At 38.1% G+C, this 27,607-nt stretch overlaps 1 protein-coding gene across 8 annotated transcripts in view; it reads right to left on the reverse strand.

The window, feature by feature from the left end:
• tsc1b (TSC complex subunit 1b) overlaps positions 1-27,607 on the reverse strand; it is a 62,589-nt gene that overhangs the window by 14,551 nt on the left and 20,431 nt on the right. For 4 of the 8 annotated variants that reach the window (XM_069919330.1, XM_069919358.1, XM_069919320.1 and 1 more), the window contains 8 exons: positions 26,057-26,150; positions 22,806-22,910; positions 19,291-19,864; positions 17,378-17,425; positions 15,543-15,586; positions 14,799-14,965; positions 14,190-14,372; positions 2,654-2,764 (listed from right to left, as the gene is read on the reverse strand). In XM_069919330.1, coding sequence (XP_069775431.1) covers positions 2,654-2,764; positions 14,190-14,372; positions 14,799-14,965; positions 15,543-15,586; positions 17,378-17,425; positions 19,291-19,864; positions 22,806-22,910; positions 26,057-26,150 — 1,326 coding nt within the window. The remainder of the gene's footprint in view (positions 1-2,653; positions 2,765-14,189; positions 14,373-14,798; positions 14,966-15,542; positions 15,587-17,377; positions 17,426-19,290; positions 19,865-22,805; positions 22,911-26,056; positions 26,151-27,607) is intronic. The other 4 variants (XM_069919332.1, XM_069919340.1, XM_069919349.1 and 1 more) reach the window with 4 other exon arrangements.

A 27,607-nucleotide genomic window follows, 5' to 3' on the forward strand; every position in this document is an offset into this window, starting at 1 on the left:
AACGAAAACACATACAAGCGAACTTACAAACTAAAAAGTGCAAGAAAAAGAGTGTTTGTGGGATATTGTTCATTCAGGAAGCTGTTGGCAGAGGGGAAGAAGCTGTTCTTGGGCCGCTGATTGATTGTCTTCAAGCTCCTGTACTTTTTCCTGATGGTAGCAGAGTGAAGAAGACATGGACTGGGTGGTGGAAGTCCTCGAGGATAGAAGGTGCTTTCTTAAGTAATTGTCTCTTATAGATGTCCTCAAAGGAGTGAAGACTGTACCCATTAGGGCACAGGCAGAGTTAGCAACCCTGTGTAGGCACCTACAGTGATGCAACCAGCATGCTCTCCACGGTACACCTTTAGAAGGTCTTTGAGAGTTCAGAGCAAGTACAGTTTGAGGAAAAGGCTTCCTTGGTTTACAATCTCATTGAAAACCAGCTCCTCTGTGGGACTCCTACTGCATTTCTACACTATCATACACAAGCTTTAGTAGGTTTGAACCAGAATCCATCATGGATCAAACAAAAGCAGGACCAAAGGAGATCATTCCTCATCTGCAAAGAACCAAATGGAGTTTTCAGTCGAAGTTTATTTATCATCTGGGAACCTACTTGTTTTCTTTAGAATCAGCAGACATAATTTAATTTACACCATGAGGTCCAGGATGCATATTTAGTAGACACACCTAAATTCCAATGGGGCCAAGGATGCAGTTGAATCAGAAGACAATCTCATTTACACTATGGGGCCCAGGGATGCATATGAATCAGTAGACATTATCCAACTTCCACCATGAGGCCCAGAGATGCAGTTTTCTTTTGTTGGTCACAGACTGTCAGGAGACCTTGAAGATAATTAAATCATTTGTTCAAAGAGATAAGATCTGAAGTAAACAACTTTGGGGCAATATAAGCCATGGTCCCACTGCTGAAGTTTGAGACTCTCCAAGAGGTGGAGAAGCTGCTACCGGTGCCCAGACAATCTACTCAAGTGTGCAGTCATTGCCTCGCTTTGGCAGTTGGGACCAGTCCAGGCGTTGATAAGTATAATTGGGAAGGGCTTGCATATTGTGTGAATTCAGCTTTAGATTTAGTAATAAAGCCTTGTATAAACTGAACTGCTCTCAGTGTGTGTGTCTATTTTCTTTCGGTAGCTCAAACACTGTGACCAATCTAAAACGATCAAAATGAGAGGTACAAGTTTACCCAAGACATCATCCAATTGTACAAGTCTTCTTTGGCTTGGCTTCGCGGACGAAGATTTATGGAGGGGGTAAAAAGTCCACGTCAGCTGCAGGCTCGTTTGTGGCTGACAAGTCCGATGCGGGACAGGCAGACACGACTGCAGCGGTTGCAGGGGAAAATTGGTGGGTTGGGGTTGGGTGTTGGGTTTTTCCTCCTTTGTACAAGTACAACCTAATGAAACAGCATTCTCTGTGCAACACATTGACAAATCACATATGTACAGTACATTGTACTGTATATACAAATATTAAAATTAATATTGTTAACAGTTGAGCAATGGAGGGGTTCGTTCAAGCAGTTCAGTCATTCACTGCCTGTGTGAAGAAGCTGTTCGTTAATAGTTTTGTATAAGCTTCTGATGATTAGTGCGAGCAGTTTGTTCTCACTGCCTATGGGAAGAAGTTGTACCTCAGCTTGGTGGTGCTGGCTCAGATACACCTATATCTCTTTACTAACAGGAGCAGCTGAAATATGGTGTGCGGGGTGTAAGGGCTCTTCATCGATTTTGTGAGCCCTCTTTAGAAAACAATCCCAGTAAATCAATCGATGGGTGGGGAAGGGAGACCCTGATGATCCTCTCTGCCACTCTTATGGTCCTGTGGATTGACCTCTGATTTGATGCTCTTCACCAACCATATCACACAGTAATGCAGCCAGCCAGGACACTCTCAATAAAGCTCCCATTAAAGGTTGACATGATGGTGGCCAGTAGCCTTGCCTGGGTCAGTCTTCTCAGCAAGTGCAGTCACTGTTGCACCTTCCAGACAAGCGAGATGTTTTGTGTCCAAGTCACTTCTTAAAGTGAACTCTAAGGAACTTGGTGCTCTGCTCTTTCCACCTTTGAGTTACTAATGTATAGTGGAGGGAGGTTGTCCCTGGTGCTCCTGAAGTCCACAATCATCTCCTTCTTCTGGAGATTCAGGTTGTTATTCTCAGACTATATCACGAGACTCATCATTGTTGCTGATGAGACCAACTACTATCATATCACCTGCAAGATTGCTGACTCTTTTGGAGCTGGATCTGGTGTTGCAGTCATGGGTCAGTAGCGTGAACAAGACTGGGTGGAGCCCTGAGAGGTGCCAGTGCGATGGTGCTCGACATTCTGCTGCCAACCTGGATAATCTAAAGTCTTTCCATTAGCAAGTCTAAAAGGATGCTTCACTTGTAACAGCTTTTGGAAGAACAATTAATGAGAGAAACCAAAATATAACTAAAATTGCTAAGGTACAATATTATACAAAATGGAAGGCTTGACTCCATCTAACCCTTGCTACAAATGTCTTGGATGCCATCTGATAAACCACACACCCAATCTGGATTCACTTAGGTAGTAAACTCCATATCCTGCCCAAGAAATTCAGTGTTTAAAGGACATAGGCCAAATGCAAGGAAGTGTTGAAATTTTAACACATTTCTTACCTTCTCAGTCATCTGGTTCAATAGATAAGCTGTATTACAAGCTTTGTTATTGGCCTTCTGTAGCTCCAGCTTCAATTCTCCTATTGTTTTCTGACAATCCTGTAGTTTATTCTGAATGGAAATGACAGGACACTTGATACTCAAAATTCAGCATGCAATGCAGACAAAGCTAGAATCCAAGATAATCATTCCTGCCATCATTTTTTATTTTCACAAAGTAAATGTGTAAAGTGAAATTGTGGCTCCTGTCCCTCTTCTTACCAATGTCTAAACATTTAGCAGTTGAACCATCCTTTCTTCCAACCCACAGCATCGTAATGAAAATTTTTCCCATACAGTATTTCAACTCAATTCAACTCTTATATCAGTCCATTGACTAAATGTGGTAGTGCTATACAATTATTTTTACTTGTCCCTTTGGAAAGTTACTAGAAATCCATTTCAATTTTTGTCTTGCTAGTATTTAATTTGTTACTTTAAGTATTGTGTCCCCTTCCAATGAAAACCACAAATTGCTAAAAACCTTTTTTGAATTACAGTAAAAATTCCAAGTATCTGGAATTCAAGCAACCAGCAACCCAACCAATAAAACAGAGGAAATAAAATTTAAATAATATTTTCAATAAAGGTTTCAAACTGTAAAAGTAAATGTTCTCCAAAGCAACACACAACCCTTTGGTAAGATAGGAGCAAACATTCAGCCAGCGGAGTGCCCCGGTTGTGCCCCACCCACAGAAGCTCAATGAAGTTTCAATAAAGTTGTGTTTGAATAAACAGGTGCCACCCTAAAGAGCCAGGCAATGCCACTCACTGTTGGGGCAACTCTCCCAAAGTGCCTCCCTATCCCTGCCTAGTATGAGTCTTTATTAGTATTAAGACCTCACCAAAGCCTTCGACACCGCGAGCAGGAAAGGGCTTTGGCAAATACTAGAGCGCCTCGGATGCCCCCCAAAGTTCCTCAACATGGTTATCCAACTGCACGAAAACCAACAAGGTCGGGTCAGATACAGAAATGAGCTCTCTGAACCCTTCTCCATTAACAATGGTGTGAAGCATAGCTGCGTTCTCGCACCAACCCTCTTTTCAATCTTCTTCAGCATGATGCTGAAACAAGCCATGAAAGACCTCAACAATGAAGATGCTGTTTACATCCGGTACCGCACGGATGGCAGTCTCTTCAATCTGAGGCGCCTGCAAGCCCACACCAAGACACAAGAGCAACTTGTCCGAGAACTACTCTTTGCAGACGATGCCGCTTTAGTTGCCCATTCAGAGCCAGCTCTTCAGTGCTTGACGTCCTGCTTTGCGGAAACTGCCAAACTGTTTGGCCTGGAAGTCAGCCTGAAGAAAACTGAGGTCCTCCATCAGCCAGCTCCCCACCATGACTACCAGCCCCCCCACATCTCCATCGGGCACACAAAACTCAAAACGGTCAACCAGTTTATCTATCTCGGCTGCACCATTTCATCAGATGCAAGGATCGACAACGAGATAGACAACAGACTCGCCAAGGCAAATAGCGCCTTTGGAAGACTACACAAAAGAGTCTGGAAAAACAACCAACTGAAAAACCTCACAAAGATAAGTGTATACAGAGCCGTTGTCATACCCACACTCCTGTTCGGCTCTGAATCATGGGTCCTCTACCAGCGTTGTCTCCGCTCCATCCTCAACATTCATTGGAGCGACTTCATCCCTAACATCGAAGTACTTGAGATGGCAGAGGCCAACAGCATCGAATCCACGCTGTTGAAGATCCAACTGCGTTGAGTAGGTCACGTCTCCAGAATGGAGGACCATCGCCTTCCCAAGATCGTGTTATATGGCGAGCTCTCCACTGGCCATCGTGTCAGAGGTGCACCAAAGAAGAGGTACAAGGACTGCCTAAAGAAATCTCTTGGTGCCTGCCCCATTGACCACCGCCAGTGGGCTGATCTCGCCTCAAACCGTGCATCTTGGCGCCTCACAGTTCGGCGGGCAGCAACCTCCTTTGAAGAAGACCGCAGAGCCCACCTCACTGACAAAAGACAAAGGAGGAAAAACCCAACACCCAACCCCAACCCACCAATTTTCCCCTGCAACCGCTGCAACCGTGTCTGCCTGTCCCGCATCGGACTTGTCAGCCACAAACGAGCCTGCAACTGACGTGGACATTTATCCCTCCATAAATCTTCGTCCGCAAACCCAAGCCAAAGAAGATATCAGTAAGACTATATCTGTAAACTTTAATTATAAGGACAGCATGGTTCGTGCAACACTACAACAGCGCCAGTGATTGGGATTAGAATTTAAATTTTGTCAGTTATAGGAATTATCTGATTTTTTTTTTTAAATAATTTTTTTTTAAATTTAGTACTTCACCGTTAACCCAGTCAGTAATATATACAAATATTCAGTATTATACACAATGACATTTTCATTTCCTCCCCCTTTCTCCCCACCCCCTATAACTTAAAGCAGAAAATGAAAAGGAAGAAATAAATAAATGATAGAAGAACACAAAAGAGAAGAAATAGCGTCGTCCAATATTTCATTTAATTACTTTTGTGCTTGCAACTTATCTCATCAAGAGATGGAGGTCTGAAATTGACGGTTTCTAATAAACTATGTATGGTTCCCAAATTTGTTCAAATAGAGTATATTTCTCTTTTAGATTGTAGGTAATTTTTTCTAAAGCAATACACTTGTTCATTTCTATGTATTAGTGTTGCATTTTTAAGGTTGCTTCTGTTTTCCAAGTTATCATTATGCACTTTTTTGCTGCTGCCGCAAGGACAATCATAAATCTTTTTTGAACCCTGTCTAATTTTAGACATAATTCTTTATTTTTTGTGTTGTTTAACAGGAAGATTTTTGGGTCTTTTGGTATCCTATTTTTTGTAATTCTATTTAATATTTGGTTTAAATCCTCCCAAAAGGTTTTCACTTTTATACATGTCCAAATTGCGTGTATTGTTTGCCTCAATTTCTTGTTTACAACTGAAACATTTGTCCAATAGTGTTGGATTCCATTCTTTTAACCGTTGAGGTGTAATATATAATCTAATGGAGCCAATTGTATTGTATCATACAAAACTGAGTATTTATTGTATTAATCATGGCCCCTACACATAGTTCCTTTCCCATGTTTCATTCTTATATTTAAATCTTTTCCCCAACCTTGTTTGGGTTTATCATTTTCCTTGTATTGCAATTTGCTATACATGTTTGTGATAATTAAAAAAAACTATCACAGTATCTGTAATTAAATATTCATTGCAGCTCCTCTCAGGTAATCTTAGACTAGTTCCCAACTTTTCTTATAAGTTTTAAAAACTGATATGAAAATATTGTACCATATGATATTCCATATTTATTTTTTAACTGTTCAAATGTCAAAAAATTATTTCCCAAAAAGCTTTATTTTATTCTTTTAATTCCTTTTCTTGCCCATTCCTTAAAAAATAAATTGTCTATTGTAAGAGGAATTAATCGGTTTTGCATTAGTAACATTTTTGGTATTTGATAATTTATCATCTTTCGCTCCAGATGATTCTCTTCCATATTTTTAAGTACATGATGTTGTTTTGGTCGATTGTTATGTTGCACCAATTTCTCATCCCATTTATAGGAGAAAAGGTCCCTGAACATTTATTCTAATTTATATAATTCTATTGAGTCAATCACGTTTTTCTCCCATCTGATAAAAATCTGATAGCTATCTTAACTGTGCTGCCCTGCAATAGTTTTTGAAATTTGTTTATGCACTCATGTTAATTTTTTATCCTTCCATAGTAACCTACTTTTTAATTTATTTAATTTCAATTTAAAATTCCATTTTCAAGGGAATAGGTATTGAAGCCATGGAAATACATTCATCTTGCAGTTTTCTCTCCCTATTAGAATTGGTGATAAATCTTTCCATTTCTCCAAGTCTTCCTGTATTTTCTTTATTAACGGTTGGTAATTTAATTTCTACAAATTATTTAAATATCTATCCTGATACCTAGGTAACATATGGCCTGTGATTGCCATTAAAAAGAGGGTATCCTTTTACATTTTGTATAATCAACTTCGTTCATTGGCATCACTTCATTTTTATCAGTATTAACCTTGCATCCTGATATTGTCCCATATTCTTTCAATTTTGTATATAACCTTTTTATTGATTTATCTGGGTCCGATAAATATACTATATCATCCGCAAATAAGCCAATTTTAAATTCTTCCTCTTTTACTTTTATTCCCTTTGTCAAAGTTTCTTTCCTTATCAGATCTGCCAATGGTCTTTCCTTACGAGATCTGCCAATGGTCTTTCCTTACGAGATCTGCCAATGGTCTTTCCTTACGAGATCTGCCAATGGTCTTTCCTTACGAGATCTGCCAATGGTTCTATAGCCAAAGCAAACAGGGATGGTTATAATGGGATCCCTGTCTTGTTGACCTACTCAATTTAAAGTGGTCTGAAACATATCCATTTGTTACCACTTTTGCCAAAGGTCCACTATACAATGCAATTAATAAATTATTCTGGTAATTTGAATTTCTGTAACTCCATTCCACTCTATCAAAAGCTTTCTCTGAATCAAGAGCTACTTCCACAGTTGGTGTTTTATTTATTTGTGCTGTATGGATTAAAGACATTTACAGACATAATCTGCCACTCTTTTATCTTTAAAAAATGCTGTCTGATCTACCGTCACAATTCGGTACACAATCTGTTAATCTATTTGCTAGTAATTTTGCAATTAATTTATAGTCTGTATTTAGTAAAGATATTGGTCCATATGAAGCTGGTGACAATGGGTCTTTTCCTGCTTTTGGAATTACTGTGATTATTGCCATTTTACATGATTCAGGCAAATTCTGGGTCTGTTCCTCCTGTTTCATCACCTCTAAGAGGGGCAGAATTAATAGATTATTGAATACCTTAAAATTCTGTGGGAAATCCATCTTCGCCTGTTGCTTTATTACTTGGTAAAATCATTAGTGTATCATGTATTTCTGTAAATGTCAGGGGCTTTAGTAATTTATTTTGATCTACCAATTGTAATTGAGGTAATTCAATGTTTGACAAAAACTCATCTATTTTATCATTCTTCCCTGGGTTTTTGGTTTCATACAATTGCTTAGAATTTAAAAAAAAATTTCCATTAATCTTTAATGGGTTATATGAGATCCGTTTATCCTCCTTCCTTGTTGTTCGTTCTGTTTTTAGTTGCCAAGCCAAATATCTTTGCTTTATTTTCATATTTTTCTCCACTTTGTATGTTTGCAACCTATATTTTAATTTTTTTTTCTCTGTTAATTCTCTCTTTTTCTCTATCTTCCCTTCTCATTAAATCTTTCTGTATTGTCCCCTAATAAAGCCTTCATTGCGTCCCGTAATATAAATTTGTCTGTTACAGAATTTGCATTTGTCTTGAAATATATTTTAATTTGTTATTCTATGTATTCCCAAAAGTCTTGTCTTTTTAACAATATGGGGTTTAACCTCCATCTATAGGTTTTTGGCCGAATATCCTCTAAACCAATTATCAATAACAAGGGTGAATGGTCTGATAAAGTCTTGCCTTAAATTCAGTCTTTCGAACTCCCTTGAATCAGAGGCAAAAAGAACACATCAATCCTAGAATAAGTTGTCTGTTTGAATATGAATGATCTCTTTATTTTGGATGTTGTTTTCACCATACATCAACTATCTTCATATCAATGCATTGAGTTCAATGTAAATATAGCTGCTTTATTTTTTAATAATAGTATTTCCAATTTTATCTATGGATGGGTCAAGGTTAAAATTAAAATTGCCCCCTAGTAAAATGTGTCCCTGTGTATCTGCTATCTTTAAAAATATCCTGCATAAATTCCTGGTCATCTTCATTAGGCGCATAAATGTTCAACAAGTTCCAAGGTTCTGAATAAATCTGGCACAACATCACTATGTATCTACCTGCTGGGTCTGTTATTAATTTCCTTATCTTAATTGGAAAATTCTTATTAACTAATACAGCAACTCCCCTGGCTTTTGAATTGTATGATCATGCAACTATGTGCCCTACCCAGTCTCTCTTCAGTTTGCAATGTTTTAACACAGCTAATTGTGTTTCTTGTATAAATGCTGTCTATTTTCTCCCTTTTTAGTGTAACCTTTTTTTTCTTAATTTGATTGTGAATGCCATTTCCATATTTCCATGTATTCATCTTATCCATCCATTTTCACTTCTATTCCACCTCTTCAACCCCTCCATGGGGGGCGTGGCAAGATGGCGTAGAGTCTAGACGTGTAATCTCGACCTCTCTGGCCAGACTTTTATGAACCCGTTTTTAACTCTGTTTTCAGGTTTAAATTTTTTAAAACTTAGTTTAAAGTATCAAGGAATTGTTATGGCTATTAATGGTAAAAAGATTAAACCTCAAGTACAGAAGAAACTACATTTTCGGAGTGTTGAAGATTTAGAGCCTAAACAGTCTGCTACAACTTCAAGTTTGCTTTCTTTCAAGCCTAAACCACAGAGATTGCCTGTGGGATCTGAAAAAATGACTACTACTCACCAGGAGAAGGACATTGCTGGAATTACCCGTTCTCAGGAGGAAGGTGCGTGTGCCCCTGATGTGGATCCTGGCAGCCTGCAGACTTTAACGGAGGGGGCACGCAAGAAGACGACTCCATTGCTTGAAATACCCCAGGATATACTCCAATCTGGTCTTTTTTGTGAGTTTTTGAAGCAACAATGGGTTGTGGGGGAGAACAGCATCTCTGAGGAACGGCTCCCTGAGGAAGTCGGGGTGCCGTCGCTGGGAGTCCAGCCCCGCAGTAAAACTGTTAAACTGCCTGTTGTTGAGATGCAGCAGGAGCTGCAGTTACCTGGTTCTGCCACCTCGCAAGAGAAAGCAGGGCTGAGCTTTTCTGAATTACAATGTAAACAGCTAAGCCTTATTATTCAGCCTATGCTGAATGAAATGTCTCAGAGGCTCAGTTTGGAACTGGATACAGTTAAAATACGTGTGGAAGCATCTTGTGAGGATTTTAAACAATTTCAGGCTGCTTTTTTGAAACGTCAACAACAAGTGGCTTCTAATACAGAAAAAGTGCTGGAGGTGGAAGAATCCGTTAAAGAATTGCGAGAACGTGAGAGGGTTAGAGAGGAAAGTAGATTATTTGGAGAATCAAAGTAGAAGGAATAATGTGAAGATTGTTGGTTTGCCAGAAGGTATGGAAGAACAAGATCCTCTTTGTTTTTTTACCGAATGGATTCCACAAATACTGGGGCAGGAATTTTTCTCTGGAGGTCTGGTATTGGAAAGAGCTCATAGAGCCTTAAGAAAAAGACCTCTGCCTGGTCAACCACCGAGACCCGTGATAATTCGATGTTTGAATTATTTGGACAGAGAAACGATACTTCGTTTAGCAGTGCAAAACGTGAGACAATGACAAGCTCCGTTAATGATTCAGAATAGTAGAGTTTTTTTCTATCCTGATTTGAGTCAAGAGGTTATTCAGTGTCGGCGTCGATTTAATCCAGTTAAAGAAGTTTTGTGGCGTAAAGGTTATAAGTCTACTTTTTGCTATCCGGCAGTGTTGAAGGTGTTTTGTGGAGACTTTCAATCTCGGTTTTTTGAGAATGAGTGTGAAGCAATGAGTTTTGCTGACTCTTTGCCAGATGTAAGAGGACAAAGACGTAGCCCACCATTGTCTCCTAAAGAAAAATCTGGTTGTTCTGGAAATGGAAGAAACTGCAGAAATGGGAGAAATGGCAATGGAAAGAGTCTGTTTCCTTGAAATGGGGTCGCTGAGTCTGGAATATCTTGGATGAATAGAAGAATTTTTTCTTTTTATTTTCTTTTTAAGTCATTATGATATCTTGTTATTCTTTGTTTGGCTGGGGAGGGAGAAATTTGCTCTATGTTCTACTAGTCATCAGCCACTGGTGGGTGATCCACACCCAACTTTTGTTTAGGGATTACTACCTTTTGGTAGTTTTTTTTGGAGGGAGTTTTCTCTTTTTATTTTTTTTAATTTTCATTTTATTTAGACTTTAATTTGTGGTTTCTTTTTCTCCTATTGGAGGACCTATTTACGTTGATCTGAGTCTTTATATATTGATATTATTAGTTTTTAGTAATATTAGTGGATATGTCAAAGTTGAAGTTTGCTACTTTTAATGTTCAGGGTTTAAACAATCTGATTAAGCATAAGCGTATTTTTATCAAGTTCAATCTTTGGTAAAACGTGTTTGGTAGAGATATGATTTTACCTGAAATGATTAAATGTGAGACTTTTAGCATAATGAGATGAAATATTGTTTAATAATGGAAAAAAATTACATATGTTTCACAGATAATTATAGTTTTTTTTATTAATAGGTGGTTGTTATATTCAGAATATTTACATTTATATTTATATTGACTAGATTTTAATATGTATGGTTTACTTTTTTTTATTTTTTAAATTTTTTCTTTATGGCTATCCTTAGGAGAGTTGGCCGAAAGAGGGGGGGGGGGTTTATTTTCTTAAATATATATAAAATATAACGTTCATGCTTTACTTATTGTTATATATGTTACTTATTATCTGTATTTTGAACGAATAAATAAAGTTTAAAAAACCCTCCATTTCCCTTCTAAAATCACTCTAAATTGTTCTTACTCTTTACTATATGCAATGACAAAATTAGTAGGAAAATAACAAACTATATAAAAGAATAATATTAAAGAAAACCACATTAAATCCCCTTTAATGAGTTGTCTTTGCTACCTTGCAAGACAACCACAACTCCCTTTTCTACATGGGTTGCAGTGTATACCGCAAAGATCAACAGATTTCACAGTGGACAGATCCTTCCCCCTCCCCCAGAGGAATCACTATATAATATTCTTAAAAATATAACAAAGCTTTTTATCCCGCCCCACTCTTTTTTTCTTAAAAATGTGTATTCAAACTATTAACATTCAAACTTATATATATATCTTAACAATCCTTTTATTGTTTTCTTTACACTTGTTGCTTATTTGGCAATTGGTTTTCAAAGAGACAAGCTTCTTCTGGATCTGAAAACAGTCTATTTTGCCCAACAGGGATGAATATCTTCAACATGCTGGATACTGTAACACAAAGTTATAAACTTTATTTCCATAGTAGTTTTCGTTAAATTAAACTCCTTACGCTTCTTTAAAAGCACGAATCTTATAATCTGGATTTTTTAAAAAACTTTTTCTCTTTTGTTGTATATTGCAGTAGTTTTATTAGTATGAAATGCAGTTTTTGCTGTAGCTACAGCTTTGGCACCAATGCTCTGTGGGCTCTTTCAATTTCCATTTCTTCTTGGAGTTCTTCTACTCCCAAGATCTGTGGGATCAGTCTTTTTATAAATCCTTTTATATCTGCCCCTTCTTCACCTTCTTTCAGGCCCACTATTTTTATGTTATTACGACTGCTAAAATTCTCTAAAATGTCAGTTTTCTGGGCCATTAAGTCATGTGTCTTCTTAATCTCCTTATCTCTATCTTCCAATGTTTCTCTTAACTCAGTCACCTCCATCTCCACGTCTATCACTGTCTTCCACTTCATCACTTCGCTTTCTCATTTCTGCCTACGCATTCTCCATCCTTTGTATTTTTACATGTCTCTTGTATTTTAAAGAATAGTTCTGAACTCAGCCACTTTTGTTTCCATTAAAATCTTTGACTGTCAAAATATTCCTCATCTGCTATCTGTGTTTTTTTTTTAAACCTTATATTTTTCTTGTATGTCTTTATCTTCCTCTTGATCTTTTTCTTGCTCCATTTCTTGGCTTCGTGTTGATCTTGCTTCTATCATTGTCTTTTCCCATTATAGAGTCAGGACCTTGCTGTGGGCGACCATTCCTTTGGCATCCTCTATTATGTGTACCGTGCATGCGTGCTGGCATTTTTTTTCTGGCTCCGCACACCAGCATTCTATACCGCCCCGGGGGACGTCACCCCCGAGCTGTCCATTAACCAGTTTCACAGCTCGGGCCATCCTCTTCGGGAGACCTTCCTCTTTTTTACCCCCGCGATTTCTTCACTTATTTGCTTGCCAGTGTAGTCTTTTACTTCTTTGGAGCCATCTTAAGGTTCTTATATTTTTTATCTTGCAACTTTGTTTTACTTCTCTGCCTTGTTTTTCTACCCTTTTTGCCATCTTTCTCTGTGGAGGGCTGTTTCTCCCTAACTAGCCACTACTCCATCACGTGACCACCTCTTGGGAATTATCTGATTGCAGTGAACTTTACATAATAAGGACAACAATAATGATTTTTTTCTTCAAATTACTTTGCATTTTGCACTTTTAAACTGTGTATTCTTAATGCAGGTACAGATAGACCTCGATGTTCGATATTTTGAAGTTATGATGATCAGAATCCATTTTGAATAAAAGGCAAGTTGGGGTCTACCTATATCAACGTGGTTGCTTTTCCTTCTCTGAAGGAAACGCTTCCATCCAATCAGCACACACTGATCACTTCCCAGTCCTGCTTTGTCAGACCCAATGTGTTTTTTAAAAAAAAACTGATTTGGAACGCATGTGCAGATTTCCATTGCTGTGGGGGCGGAAGAGAGAGCACACGCGCGGCGGCAATCTGTGCATGCATTCCAAATCACAGCATATGTTGTGAAGTGACCCTGCTGCCCCTAGTTACCAGACACCATCTCGGGTTCCTGGCAGGAATGGGAATGCTGGACTCCCAGCAGGAACGGTTCAGAAAACTACCTGTACAGGTGGACTCCATCTTAAAACAATTTCACCTTAAAATGAGAGCCGCAAAACTAAATCCCATTGTATGTAGGGGACTACCTGTATATTAGTTAGGCATTGTGAGCGTATATCTCAGTTAACCGGTAAGTTCACATATCTGGCATCCACGATCCCTGCAGGTGCCAGATACTGGGGATTTTAACTGTACTACCAAACACTAAATGCTACTCTTTTTTATACATCTACTTTTAATGAGAATGTATGGAATAAAAATTCAATTTTGCGAACAAAGTATTCAAACAGATAGTTGAGTGCCAAGAAATTAAGGCACAAATATTCACTATTGGTTAGAAACATCATCTGCATTGATATTTCAAATAGCTTTAAATATATTTACCCTATGTTTTTCACATAGTCTTACGCAGTCTTGAAAGACCATCTTTGAACATTTTATACAATGCAGTAAAATGCTGGAGAGTCTCAGCCGATCAAAGGCAATTTTTTTTAAATTCACCTTAGATCACAAAATCTTAAAATTCAGTCCAGGGTGTGAGGAAACCTTCACCATACATCCTACAGTGATTCAAGAATAACCAGAAATGTTGGCCTCTAGATCATAGCTGATAAACAATGAAATAGATCAGAGCAAAACAAATACCAACATAAATAGTGAATTAGTCAATATTCACAAGTTACTACACTGGAATGCATACAAGATGAATTATGCCACGTGTAGTATGCATTGAAGTTTAACACTCACAATAATCCTCAACTTTCGATTTTAATCCAATGTCCTTTAAGTTGGCCCAACTGTAACAGTTCCAATAGCCAGCTCTTTACCTGCAACTCTTGACAGCTGGCACGATAGCTATCGCGGTCCTTCTGGAGCTCTGCAATCTGGTTGTTGAGATGTACAATTATGGATTCTTTTTCTTTCCTCAGCTGCTGATACTGATCCTGTTCAACAATCAAACTGTGCTTGAGAGACCCAATATCCAATTCTTGAAGTTTCAGCTGGTCCTTCTGTGCATTAGGGTTGGCAAAAAGGGGAACTTAGGATAAATTGCAATAACCTTCATACTATTCACAGATAACGAGGAAAGCAATGTATAATTTTTCTGTTTAACTATTCCCCCATGTTAATGTTGATTCAGCAGAACCCTTAAATCACATTTTAACTGTACAAAAAACTTTGACTACAGTTTCAGAATGGAATTGCTTCCTGGGTCCCAGTATCTAAGAGTTTGAATGGCCTACATTGTATTTAAGACTAGGTTAGAAAATGAACTGATTGAATAGGTAACCAATACAGAAAGGCTAAAAGTACAAGGAATGCCCAAGTCATAACTGAACCTACTTTCACATTTAATGCACAAAAACCTTTGTAATGTGAAGAATCATTAATGGAGAAAAGGCCCAATATAGTAGATGCAAGTTTTAAAGTCTTACCATAGCCAAATTCTGCTCCTCCAGTGCTGTGGCCTTGAGAATTTTGCGCAGCAAACGTCTATTCCGAACAGCATGTTGTTCTCGCTTGTAACGTTCATAAAGCAGCTGGTTGTGCAGTAGAATGAGTTGATTCCTAAGAGTGTGCAGCTCATCCATGGGAGCAGAACCTGGGATTAACATAACAGGTTTGATTAAAAAGACAAGATACTTTGGGTGAAACATGGAGAAGTCGGAACATTGAACCAAGATTTAAAATTCAAGTAGCAAATTTTAACTATAGCACAACTACTGGTATCCAGCATCTTTGGGGGTTGGGAGATATTGGATAAGTATATTTGCTGGTTGCTTGAGATTGTGTTTCTTGATTGGCAAAGCAACCATTGGGGGCACCAATTTTAAACCCAATTTTTTTTACCCAGATATTTTCCACTTTTTTAAAATATAAATAGTTCAGTATTTTGAGGGAGTAAAAAAAAAGAAAAGCACATGCAAATTTGTGTGAAGCTGTAACTCAAGAATGTGAACTTAGCAAAAAGGTCCAAGGCTACCTCTTGCTCTTGGTTGTAATGCATTTAATAAGCAGCACAAGGCATCAATGGTAAGCACAATGTTGGTATAAATGTTCTATTGCAATGTATCCGCTTCACAGAACCACCTGCCTTAAACTACAGCTCATATCAGATGCTGCATCATTTGCAGCTTCAAAGAAACTAGAGAGCGATCACCAACATATACAACACATACCTCCAAAGTGAGTCCAGTCTGCAGATTTGCTGGGCAAAGGCAATCTAAAATTAGTACAGGAAAACAAACAGAAACTGATGACAGTACTAGTTAATCATTTTGCCAAATTAATATTCTCAATTTATGCAAGCTTCACACTATTTATAGTGAAATACAATCAAGAACAAATTGTAATATTTAATTTTTAGGATAATGTGGCATATTAGTCAATGAATACATCTTTTGCTAATTTTAAAAAAAATCACACACCAATTTTTCTTATTTCCACCTTGCCATTTTACTGTAGATTCTGCTTTGTGCAGGTGGTCACTGTAAATAGGACTAATTTCAAAGGTGATTAGTAATTGAATAATTCATTGACATTACAGTTTGCATGAAGAGCATCAGTGACATGGCGAGAAGTTGCTTCAACATAGAACATCCCATCAGATCAGCAGAAAAAAGGGAAGAGGTTAAATGACGCAAAAAAAAAAATTGTGGTTGCTACTAGGATGGTGAAAGCAAGCGCCAATTTGGTTGGTGGTATACTGACCAGTCAGAAAAATGCAATTCAACCCTCCCATTTCTCAGGTGGCAGAACTCTGCTAACATTTCACTGCAGTACCAAAGGCAGTGACGTATTAAAAAAAACCCAAAATTTCAAACAGAACTTCACAAATATCTTCCACAACCAGAAAAAGTGCAACCACTCATCCCAATAGTGTGTGCATAAATTACTGGGAAATTTGGGTGCCAAGAAAATATTTCAGAGAATTAATTCACTGGATGGATTTCAATAATGACAATTCAGCTTTTCAAGGATAAAAACAGCAATAACTTCCACATTTGTAAATAGTTGGGGTGAAGAATTCAGCTTATATTTGAAATGACCATCCCAAACTATAAATGCACTCAAAATAAACAGACGTTGTTAAGCTGTGTTCACAAGGACTGTCAGTGATGGGGAAGAAAAGACACAGCCCAAAGTAGAAGTTGCAAAACATTCCTTCAGATGATTTGAAGTACAGGCAAGTCAAAATAAAATTCTGTTCCAAGGATTCTGTACTAATTCATTTACCTAATGCAAAAGCAGCTTCTCATAAAATGAATTTATATTTTCTGGAAAATAATCAACTAGTTTCTAATTACGCAAGTGCTTAAACTCTGGGAATGCACATGTAAAGGTCTCCCTCATTATTCTTCCTTTCCACAAGACCAAAGGTTCAGTATACCAAAGAGAAATGGTGAAAATTAAAACTGCAAATACAGTCAAGATGACAAATCTGAGCATTTAGATACAACTTCTATGTTGGGCACTCATTCATCAGTAGAGGGTAAATCTAGAAATAGATATTCTATCAAGAAAAGGGTGGGCAAATGTGATATAATTGCATGTGGCCAGGTGACAAGGGTGGAAAAAAAAAGACTGACTGCCTGTTCCTACTGGAAAAGGTTTAAGGGTGCCCAGATGGAATGGTGAAAGATGAGCTGGATCAAATGCACCTCATCATCAAATAGCACGCCATTTTTAAAAAAAATGGTGTTGAGTGATGTTACGGTTACAAGTTCTGGTTAGTTATAATCTGGAAAACTTTACCACCATTCCCAATCAAACCAAAGAAAACCATACCCATCTTCAAATATTATTCAAAAGAAAGCTATTTAAAAATCAAAATGTTTCCATTCTGCAGCCAAAGTTATGTAAAATGTAGTCTAAGGAAACCAATGCTACCCAAATAATCAGGCACATTAACCAATGCAAGCACCACACTAGTTAGAAATATTCCATGATTTCAATTATTTGTTGGAGTTTAATTGTTGGTTGTTAATGATATGATGGTAAATTCATTACTTACCTGACCATTTTTCTTTGAATGTGGGGCTCAGGCTGCCCAGGATAAACTCTAAAACAAACATGGTGGAGGCACTCACATCAGTTCCCTTGCCCACATTATTAAGACACCTCCAGACACTTAAACAGTGCCATGCTCTCCAAATAATTATAAGTTGAGTGCAAGAGCTGACCAGCACCAATCCATTAACTCTCTTGGGAATACTGTATGAAGCAGGAGGCTCGATGGTGGATTATTCATTAGCAATTTTAGCTTTAACTTCAAATTTAGAGAGCTCATCAAAATTATTAAATGAAAACTCTAGTTTTCAATCCCTAATTAATAATTCCTATAGTATTTGATAAAGTGATGAGAAAAATAAATATTGGAACAAGTGAGAAACCAATTTCTCTGCAACACAAATTTGTATCATTTTGCAATCAACCCAATGCACAGAAACAGGCCCCCCTCCAGTCTGTGCCAAGCTACTACTCTGCCTTGATCTGCACCCAGTCCTAGTCCTCCATACCAGGTACTTGTCCAAATTCTTAAATTGAGCCTTCATTCATTCATCTCTTTAGCTGGCAGCTCATTCCATACTCCCACCATTCTGTGCAAAGAGCTTCCCCCTAATGATTTCCCCTTTTACCCTTAACCCATGTCCTCTGATTTGTATCTCACCTACCTTTAGTGGATAAAGCCTATCTACATTTACTCTGTCTATCCCCCTCATAATTTTAAATACTACTATCAAATCTCCCCTCATTCTATGCTCCAAGGAATAACCTTTTTGATCTTTCTCTGCAACTCTGTTCCTGTAGTCTGAGTAACATCTGAGTAAATCTTCTCTGCATTCTATCTTATTGATATCCTACCTGTAGTTAGGCTACCAAAATTGCACACAAATACTCCAAATATGGCCTCACCAATGTCTTTTTCAACTTTACCATAATATCCCAAATCCCCAACATGTAATTTTTTTTTTTTTTTTTTTAAAACCATTTTTTCCTTCTCCACTCCATCTGCTCTGGCACTCTGGTTCCCACCCCCACTGAAAATCTAGTTTTAAACCCTCCCCACCAGCACCCCCATACCCCGGGAACAGCAAGAATATTAGACCCCCTCTAGTTTAGATACAAACCATTCCATCGGAACAGGTCCCCCCCTTCTGTGGAAGGGAGTCCAATGATCTAGAAACCTGAAGCCCTCCCTCCAGCACCAGGTCTTTAGCCATATGTTAAGCGGCATCATCCTCCTATTTCTAACCTCACTAGCACGTGACATGGCTAGCAACCCTGAGATCACAAAACTAGAGGTCCTGTCCTTCAACTTCAACTCCCTGAACTCTTTGCATGACATCATCACCCTTCCTACCTACATTATGTAGACCACAACACCTGGCTGCTCACCTTCCTTCCTGAGAAGGCCGTTAACACTTATCTATGATATCTCAGACTCTGGCACCAGGGAGGAAACATAACATCTGGGATTCTTGATCCCTTCCACAGAACCTGTTATTTGTCCCTCAACTGTGCAATCCCCTATCACTACAGTTTGCCTCTTCTCCCTTCCTTTCTTAGCCACAAGACCAGACTCCATGCTAGAGACTTGATTCCAAAAAGTATCCAAAATGGTATTCTTGCAATTGAGGGAAAAGCCACAGGGTTGCCCTGTACTGATTGCCTGATCCTTTTCCCTCTCCTGACTGCCACCCAGCTACCCTCCATCTGTCTCCTAGGTGTGATACCATCACTGTAACTCCTATCACATCCTCTGCCTCCCAAACTTATTGAACATGTACTTTTTTGCTTTTCAAAAACAATCTGAAATATTTTCCATCTACTAAGAGGGTACACGGCCCTAGGTGTCAGAAAGGCAGCACTTGCAACACTGAACAATTCATTAATGCATTGTGAGCCATATCTCTTTTACCTTACCTGCTAAGCTCTTTCACATGTGCATCTCCTCCTTGCTGAATCAGCTTATCCAATACATCAAGAGGCGAGATCAATGAAGACGGTGGATCCTCCAATTGCTTGCCTGTTAGCTTTTGCAACTCTGTGGTTTTCTGTTTGACGAAAAGACTTGCTGCTTTGGGCAAGGTCAATTCAAAAAGGTGCTCATAAGGGAGAGGATGCCTGGTACCAAGGGTGGAAGGTCTCAATGCCTGAACCTTAAATAGAGGGCTGGGTACATGAAGTTCCAATGATGTTGATTCAGCTTTGATCACCTCCTGTTTAATGCTTCCAGAATAGCTGTCATTTGGCTTTTCAATGGGCACAAATCCCTTTTTGTTAGTGCGAAGCTCCTGTGCTTTATCAACTATAAATGGCACCTGGTGGAGCTCAGGATGCAATTCTTGTTCAGTGGCAGAATATACAAATTCTTGCTCACGCTTTATCTGAGAGCCAGTTAGCATTTCAGTTGTGTGTTGAAAAGGAGAGTCAAATCCCCCCCGAATAACCAAGGACTTCAAGGATGTAATTTCAGAAAGTTCATCCGCAATAGCAGCTGTCAAAGTTAAAAAAATATCCTTTATTTATTGTAAAATTCTCAACACTGGCCTATTTATACCATTATTTTACCCTCTGCTGCATTGATGAACATTTTTCTAGGATCCATACCCATCATAAATAGAGTCAGTCATAGTCACAAAAATTTTAGATAGAATTCCCCATCAAATCACACGTGACATTGACAAGACAATTAAAATCTTTGGTCAAAGCAATAAAGTGTTAAGGAGGCTTCAGAAGGAAAGAGGGGCAGAGAGTCAGAGGAGTGAAGGAGAAAATTTCTAAGCTCAAGGTTGAAACAGCCACAGGCATTGCTCCCAGTGGTGTGATAATATTAAGTCATACTATTTGCCTATTATCAGATAGAATTAGAAATTGATGCAGACATCATTACTCTACAGTACATTTCCGATTATCCTTAATGCTCGGGACCCAATGTTCTTTCGGTTAACTGAGAAATAGCATCAGCAGAATTCTTCCATCACCAGTTAAGAAAAAACAATGGACGATTTTTCAAGCATGAAATAATGTTTAATTCTCACCAAAAAAACATGATCTCTGCTTACAAAATAAGAAATGCATATATTTAAGATTTTATTCAACTTTTAAAATTTTGGATAATTGAGAATTTTGGTTAAATAGTTTTCAGATAATCGGAAACTAACTGCATTACAATATCCGAACAGTCCATTTGGCCCATTAGGTCCTGTGGTCAAAAACTCTGGCAAGCTGCCTCCCAGACATTCCAATCTGTGCACTATAACATTCTCATGCATTTAGTTCCAATTTAAAAAGATACTATTTTAACAAAAACCCTAGCAATGACATGATAGAACATGTTTAACAGAATAGATAGATAGATATGATGTAGACACTTCATAAAATAGAGTAGAATTGAAGCCCATTAAAAGTAATCACTAAAATCTTGTACAAATTTCAAGAGAAACTTATTTAACCCAAATCATATTCAGCATGTGAAACATGCTGCAACAAGAATTCATCAGGGTTCCCCTTAAATACAGGAGCAGCATAGTAGCTCAGACAGCCATGCTGCCTCAGATCAAGAGCAAACTTGGGTAACTGAAGTTATGTTTTTATCCACATAGTTTGAATATTCTCCCTGTGATCACAGCAGATTTTCCCAGGTGCTCTTGTATCTTCCAATGAAGTGTTCTTTGGAGTTAGTTGGCTACTATACAATATAGGGGGTGGCAAGAGTATGGAATGAGCTGCCAGCTAAAGAGATGAATGAATGGGTAAAAGAGAACAAGTTTCCAGGGAAAAATAAGTCAGGGCACTGGATTGGTGTGATTGTTCTGAGCCAGCATGGACATAACAGCCTTCTCCTCTGTCACAGGAAAACACAAGGAAATTAAAAGGCTTATGAAATTAAAAGCTTGCAGAGGCTCAAATACTGGCTTAGATCAATCAAGTCAAATGGCTTATTAAATGCAATTTTAAAATATTTGAAATATTCACGTCAGCCGCATCTATGTAACATTTGTGATATCACTTCCATCATCACCATCCCTGCATCTATTCTCTTGTTACACTAGGAAGTGTCAAATACATACTGTACACATTTAATACAGAATAAAAGCTCAACCATTAATTAGATCCTTTTTAAATAATGGTTGTGGAATTTATCATACAAATTTAAAAAAAATCACATAAGGAATGGTATTTGAAATCCATTGATAGAACAGTAAATTAGAATTCACAGTTAAGAACTTCATTAACCATCTAGGCTTGCATTAATTTAACTTGTATGAAATGATCAACTAGATTGACGCATCAGAAAAACAATTTTTCTGGAAAAAAGGAGTATTCCTTGCACAAACAACTTAAAGGAAAACAATGCAAGATTATTCAGAAAGTGAGTGGAATTCTGCACTTGAATAAATAAAGCAGATTCACATTTTTAGTGGAAAAATATAATCATGCAGGCAACATATCAATTTAAACAAGTCTGTAGACAGTGTTATTGTAGTGCAATATGCAAAAGTGCTGGAGAAACTCAGCAGGTCATGCAAAGGAATAAATAACAAATCTATATAATTAACATTTCAAGTCAGATCCCTTCATCAACGTTTGAAAGTAGGCAGACTCCTGAATAAAAATGGGGGGGGCGGTAAGAAAAGAGGGAAGGGGCAAGGTTAGCATAGCTGTTCGTGCAATGCTATTGCAGCACCATTTGAATCTGGCATCTTCTATAAGGAGTTTGTACATTCTCCCAGTGTCTGCGTGGGTTTCCTCTGGTTGCTCCAGTTTTTTTCTGCCCTTGAAAAATGTGGGCAGAAGTTAATTGTGTATTGAGTGGCAGGGGCTCATGGGCCAGTATGGCCTGTAACCGTGCTGTAGGTCTAAATTTAAATGGGGAAGGAGCACAGGGCAACAGGCATAGGTTATAGATGGATATGGATGGGAAGGCAAAAGAGAAAAAAAAAGCTGAGGTCATTCACTGAGGGGCCAGCTCTGAAACACCTGCAAATTGGAGAAACAAAACCCAATATTCCATCTGAACACTCTCCAACCAAATGAAATTAACATCAACTTCTCCAGTTTCCATTGAGCCCCTCCCGTCTCTTTCCCTATCCCCGTTTCCTTTTCTCCAGCTCCCTACCTACTTCTCCATTCAGAGAGCTATCCCCTCACTTCTCAAAATTTTACTCTCCAGCTCTCCCACCCATATCCACCAACGACCTGTCCCTTCTTCCCTCTTCTTTCTTTCCCCACCCCACTTTTATTATTATTCAGGCAATTGCCTGCTTTCTGCTCATATCTTGACAAAGAGCTCAGACCCAAAATGTTAGTTAAATACCTTTGCTCCCTATAGACACTGCATAACCTGCTGAATTTCTCTAGCATTTTGTATATTGCAGTGTGACAAATCTATGCATTTCCACAACTGTTTACTGCTCCTGGCAAAAAAGACAAACCTTCTTCATTCTCCTTTTCTGTACCATACTCTTGTAGATTCAATCCTTTTATAACCTCTGGTAGCTCTTTCAAAGATACGGTTTTGGCATTTTCAGTCTCCAAATCTGAATATGAACACAAGTGCAAAGTTAAAAAAACCATCAATGGCATGGACCCAATACCAGGTCTAACCGATTTGTCAATTCTACACACTTGGAAATTTAGAGTCAGTACTGCTACTGGTTCTGCAGTTCACCAAGTCACATCCCAATCATTCATTTAAACCAGTGGTTTTCAAACTTTTTCTGTCACTCACATATCCCTATGCCATCTGTGCTCTGTGATTGATAAGAAATTACTTAAGGTGGTTTAGTGGGAGAAAAATGGTTGAGAACCATTGCTCTGGACCCAATTGTTACTGAAATATTTTGCTTGAAAAAAATTGTCATTGGCCAGTTTCCTTTGGAGTTATGAAACTGTGCACATAATGAGTCAATTAGGTACGATTAACACAGTGGTTTTCAAACTTTCTTTCCACCCACATACCACCTTAAACAATCCCTTACTAATCACAGAGCACCTAGGGCATAGGGAAGACTAAAAGTGGTATGTGTGTGGAAAGGAAGTTTGAAAACCACTGATTTAAACAAATCTTATTATTTAAAAATTATCTTCACATTCGCAACTCCCAAGGTTCTCTCACCTACATACTATGAGTCATTTAAAGCAGCGAATTAACCCAAACAGATTTTTGGTATGCAATAGGAAACCACAAAACCAAGGAATAAGACCAAAGGACACATTGAGAACATCTGAATCTCTGCAGTTCGCCTGATGTTCAATGATTTGACACAAGGACATGCTGGAGGAGTAGCTATAAAGAGTTGACAGACCACTTTTATGAGTCATTCCATAGAGGTCCATGGTAATGCCAGTGTTTCACATGATTGATGTAGATAAAGTGCTTTCTGATGTAAATAAAGGTGGGGAGGGGAGAGTAGAAACATTTGAGGCAGCAGTGCATAGAGAGGAACAATGTAAAGACACTAATGTTAGAATTTTTAAAAAAATTTGTACTGCTATTAATTATCCTGCAATATTTAATTGCAAATTACATCTTATAGGCTTGAGTTCTGCTTGCAATTATTTTCAGCCTCAACTCTGGAAAGTTTGGATCCAAATTCAAAATGATTTTAAAAAATTTTTATAAATCAACATTTCATTAATTTTTTTAATATAAAAGAGTACAAATGGCACCCCTCTTGCTTAAGCATACAAACTATGCATTCAGTATCATGTTGATTTAGTGACTGACCATTTTATTCCAGCTACAAAAAAAACTATCTTTCATGTCAGCCATTTGAACATTCAGAATTCTATTCATCTGGTCTACTGTATATTCAACTTGCCACTACTTGCTGCCACAAAAACCTCATCCAGTTTCCAGAATATATTAGTTTTCAGTAAATTGAATCACCTTCTGTTACAATTAGGTTGTCAGTAGAAGTTTGGATCTTCAACGATACATAAAAATCACTCATTTTTGCAGATGGGCAATTTTGGACATTTAAAAGGATTTTATTCAATGTCTTTTGCTCTACAAACACCAAATGTGACAGAAGCCTGCTTGTAGCTTCCAACCCACCTGCCACTCTAGGTAGGCTTCCATGAATACATGTACCAACTACCCACACAATAATTTTATTCTATTCAAGACCTCTGCTTGAAAGCAAATGCAAATTTATCAACATTTTCTATCGGTTCTGCAACAGTTTTAAGCTATATACAATTTTCACTAGTTTAGTGAAGACAAAGGTTAATGGACTAGAATAATTTAGGATTTACAATCAGCAACATCAATATGGCACGTGCAAGCTGACTAAGGTTGTACATCCATGTTGTTTGTGATTTCTAGTTCATGAAAACAAAGCATAGGTGACTTTGGTTTGGACATTTAAAAGTTTGGCATTCATGTGTAATGAAGCTGAAGAAATCAATACTATGATTTAAAATTAAGTACTGGACACATTGAAATTTATTTGAAGGGATAATAAATTTTCACTTAAGAGGATTAAGTAATATTTTTGGATTTGTTACAGGAAGAAGTCAAACAAATTGAGCTTTATTTTCGGGCAAGATGGAGAGTTGCTAAAGGATGTGTTTGATGCAATTTGCATGGATTTCAGTAAGACTTTTAACAATGTCTTGCAAGATAGGATAATTTAAAAAAACTATACTTTTTGGGACCCAAGAAGTGTGATAAATCAATACAAAATTGGTTCAATAGGAAGCAGAGAGATTTTGGTGACAGTTATTTTTGTTACTGCAGATTCTCATGAAGTTTCAGAGTTCAATATTCAATACTGCACCTTTTGTAAAATATTAATTGGGACAACTCTGATTACAAGGAAGAAATGTCAATTAGAATTAATCCACGTTATGCATAGGAATAGAAATAAAATGAGAGGTATGGAGGTACAGAGGTATTTTGCAAATGCATATCCATAGATCCTCAACGTTGCAACTTAGTTCAATAACATGATTAAAAGTATAACGATAGAATAAAGTCTTTTTTTTTTTAAAAACTTTGTTTAAACTTTATACAGCACTAATTAAACTAATTTCACTACTTCAAGTTTTATTCACCATAGATGGAAAAAGTGTTGTACTAGAAAGGGCAGGAAAACTTAGATACTGCCATGATTGAATAATTTTAGCTAGAAGGAAACATTGGGTAAGTTGGGCTTCTGTAGGAATAAAATGGAAAAGGAATCCATAATTGTGTTTATAAAAGGACCTAGACAGAGCAAGGATGGATCCACTTATTTAACCATAATGACCAAGCAGACCAGGCTTAAATTTCTTGGATGAGGTGAGGAAAAGAAACTCAGATGGTAGGAATCTACAACTCCTTACCCAGAAAGGTGGTAGAGGCAGAAACTATCACATTTTAAAAATACACCTGTGCACTTAAACGGCCATGATCCAAAAGAACCGGAAGGAAACAAAAAAGTCATTTGGTGCCCAAATTTTCCACAATTTCTCTTATTCTATCATGCAATAAGATCTTTTGTCAAGCTACTTGTGGCCCTGAAGAGAAGAGGCTTGTATAGAACACTTGCATTTGGTCTCCAATTGTTATTCAATTCTAGGAAATCAATTTAAGGAGCAAATTATTTTTTCCACCCATTTAGTGAATTTATTCCTCTGGAACAAAATTTCATGAGGCCAAGCACTTGTTTTTTTTTTTTTATATATATACAATGCAGACCTTTCCACTTACAGGGACTGTCAGTTGCTCCCTTATCACCACTGGTCACATGCTCTTGTCTCTTTAATGGCTTTCCAGTCTCAAGTTTACCATCCTGCAACAAAAATACAGATGATGTTGCACCAATGGTCTTGGAAGGAACATTATACCAATCAATTCATCACAAGTGAAAGATGTCAATTATATTGGAATCTTTTCCATTAACATTTTACAAGTTCCAAATAATACACAAATGACCAAAAGAGAGTGAGCTGCAAGCCCATTGAAATTTACAATTAGATACAAGAAACACAAAAATAGTTACAGCATCAAAGATAACCATTCAACTGCCAAGTCTGTGAAATCCATTTGGCTAGCACCAATCCCTCACCTTCTCCCCATAACCATGAGGTTTTTTTTCCCTTTCAGATACTTACCCAGGTCACTTTCCCATGTCAAATTAAATTCTGCCCTCTAACTACGCAATTAGTACCCCTTCATAATTTTGTTTCTACAATATCCCCTCTTATTCCTCCAAATTCAAGCAAATAGCCTCAGGCAACTCAATCTCTTAAAACCTAACCACCTCTGCTCCCTCGGCAGAAATTGCTGTGCATCCCTTTCAGTCAGAGAATGCAGCAAAAGAGAGTTTCCCCCGGAGTCAGTGTCCACGGATTCGCCTCCAGCACTCCCTCAGCACACAGACTCCAGTCCAAATCATTGGCAACTTGAGCCACCTGTGGGTTCTTCAGCTGCAAGTCTTAATGGTCCACCACTGTGGTCACCGTCTTGTGGGTAGTCTCCTGTTTCTCCTTCTCAAATAAGGGGTGGTCTCCCTGTTTCCTGGTTGCTAAATGTGGATTGTGAAGTATCATGCGACACCCCCCCACCCCCGGTCTGAAACTTATTTGAAGTCACATCACCTGCCAATCAAGGTTGGACTCCGGCCAACCATTAGTGCTCACCTTACCATTGGCTCATGTAAATGACTCAGTGTCATCATTGGCCAGACACCCAGCTCAGAACAGTATAAACATTGATTCATACCACATTTCTTCCTCTCTGCTCTCTGCTCTTGAAGACAAGCACTGCTCTACACCAAGTCACTCAACTGTGGACATCGCTGGAGGAGTCGTTGATAAGGATGCACGACATTTAGAGCAGGACCATAGTATTGTTTCGCAGAGCGCCGCACCCCCATTGGTACAAGGAATCAGGAGAGTCTGATTCCAGCCATCAGCACCAGCTCATTTTAGCAGCTGGAACAGTGGTTGTGGACTGTCCAGAAAACTTCCAGCAGATAGCAAAAGCTGTTGCCATGGACACATTCTTCAGGAAATTACAGCTTAACAAAGTTCACAACCTTTGTCACGCACCTTTTAATTACAGTCTTTGCTATGGATCTTTTTAAAATTGAAACCTGAGCTGTGATATTTACTTTTCACCATTGTCTTTCAGATCGATCTCAGGAACTTGTAGTGTCAGTTTTTAATTACAATGTTGCAGATCATCCACTAGCAGGAAATGTTGTACATTTTGTAACCATTGGTAATGATAGGCCTCCCCATAATA

Source organism: Narcine bancroftii, chromosome 1 (assembly GCF_036971445.1).
Source record: "Narcine bancroftii isolate sNarBan1 chromosome 1, sNarBan1.hap1, whole genome shotgun sequence".
NCBI lineage: Eukaryota > Metazoa > Chordata > Chondrichthyes > Torpediniformes > Narcinidae > Narcine > Narcine bancroftii.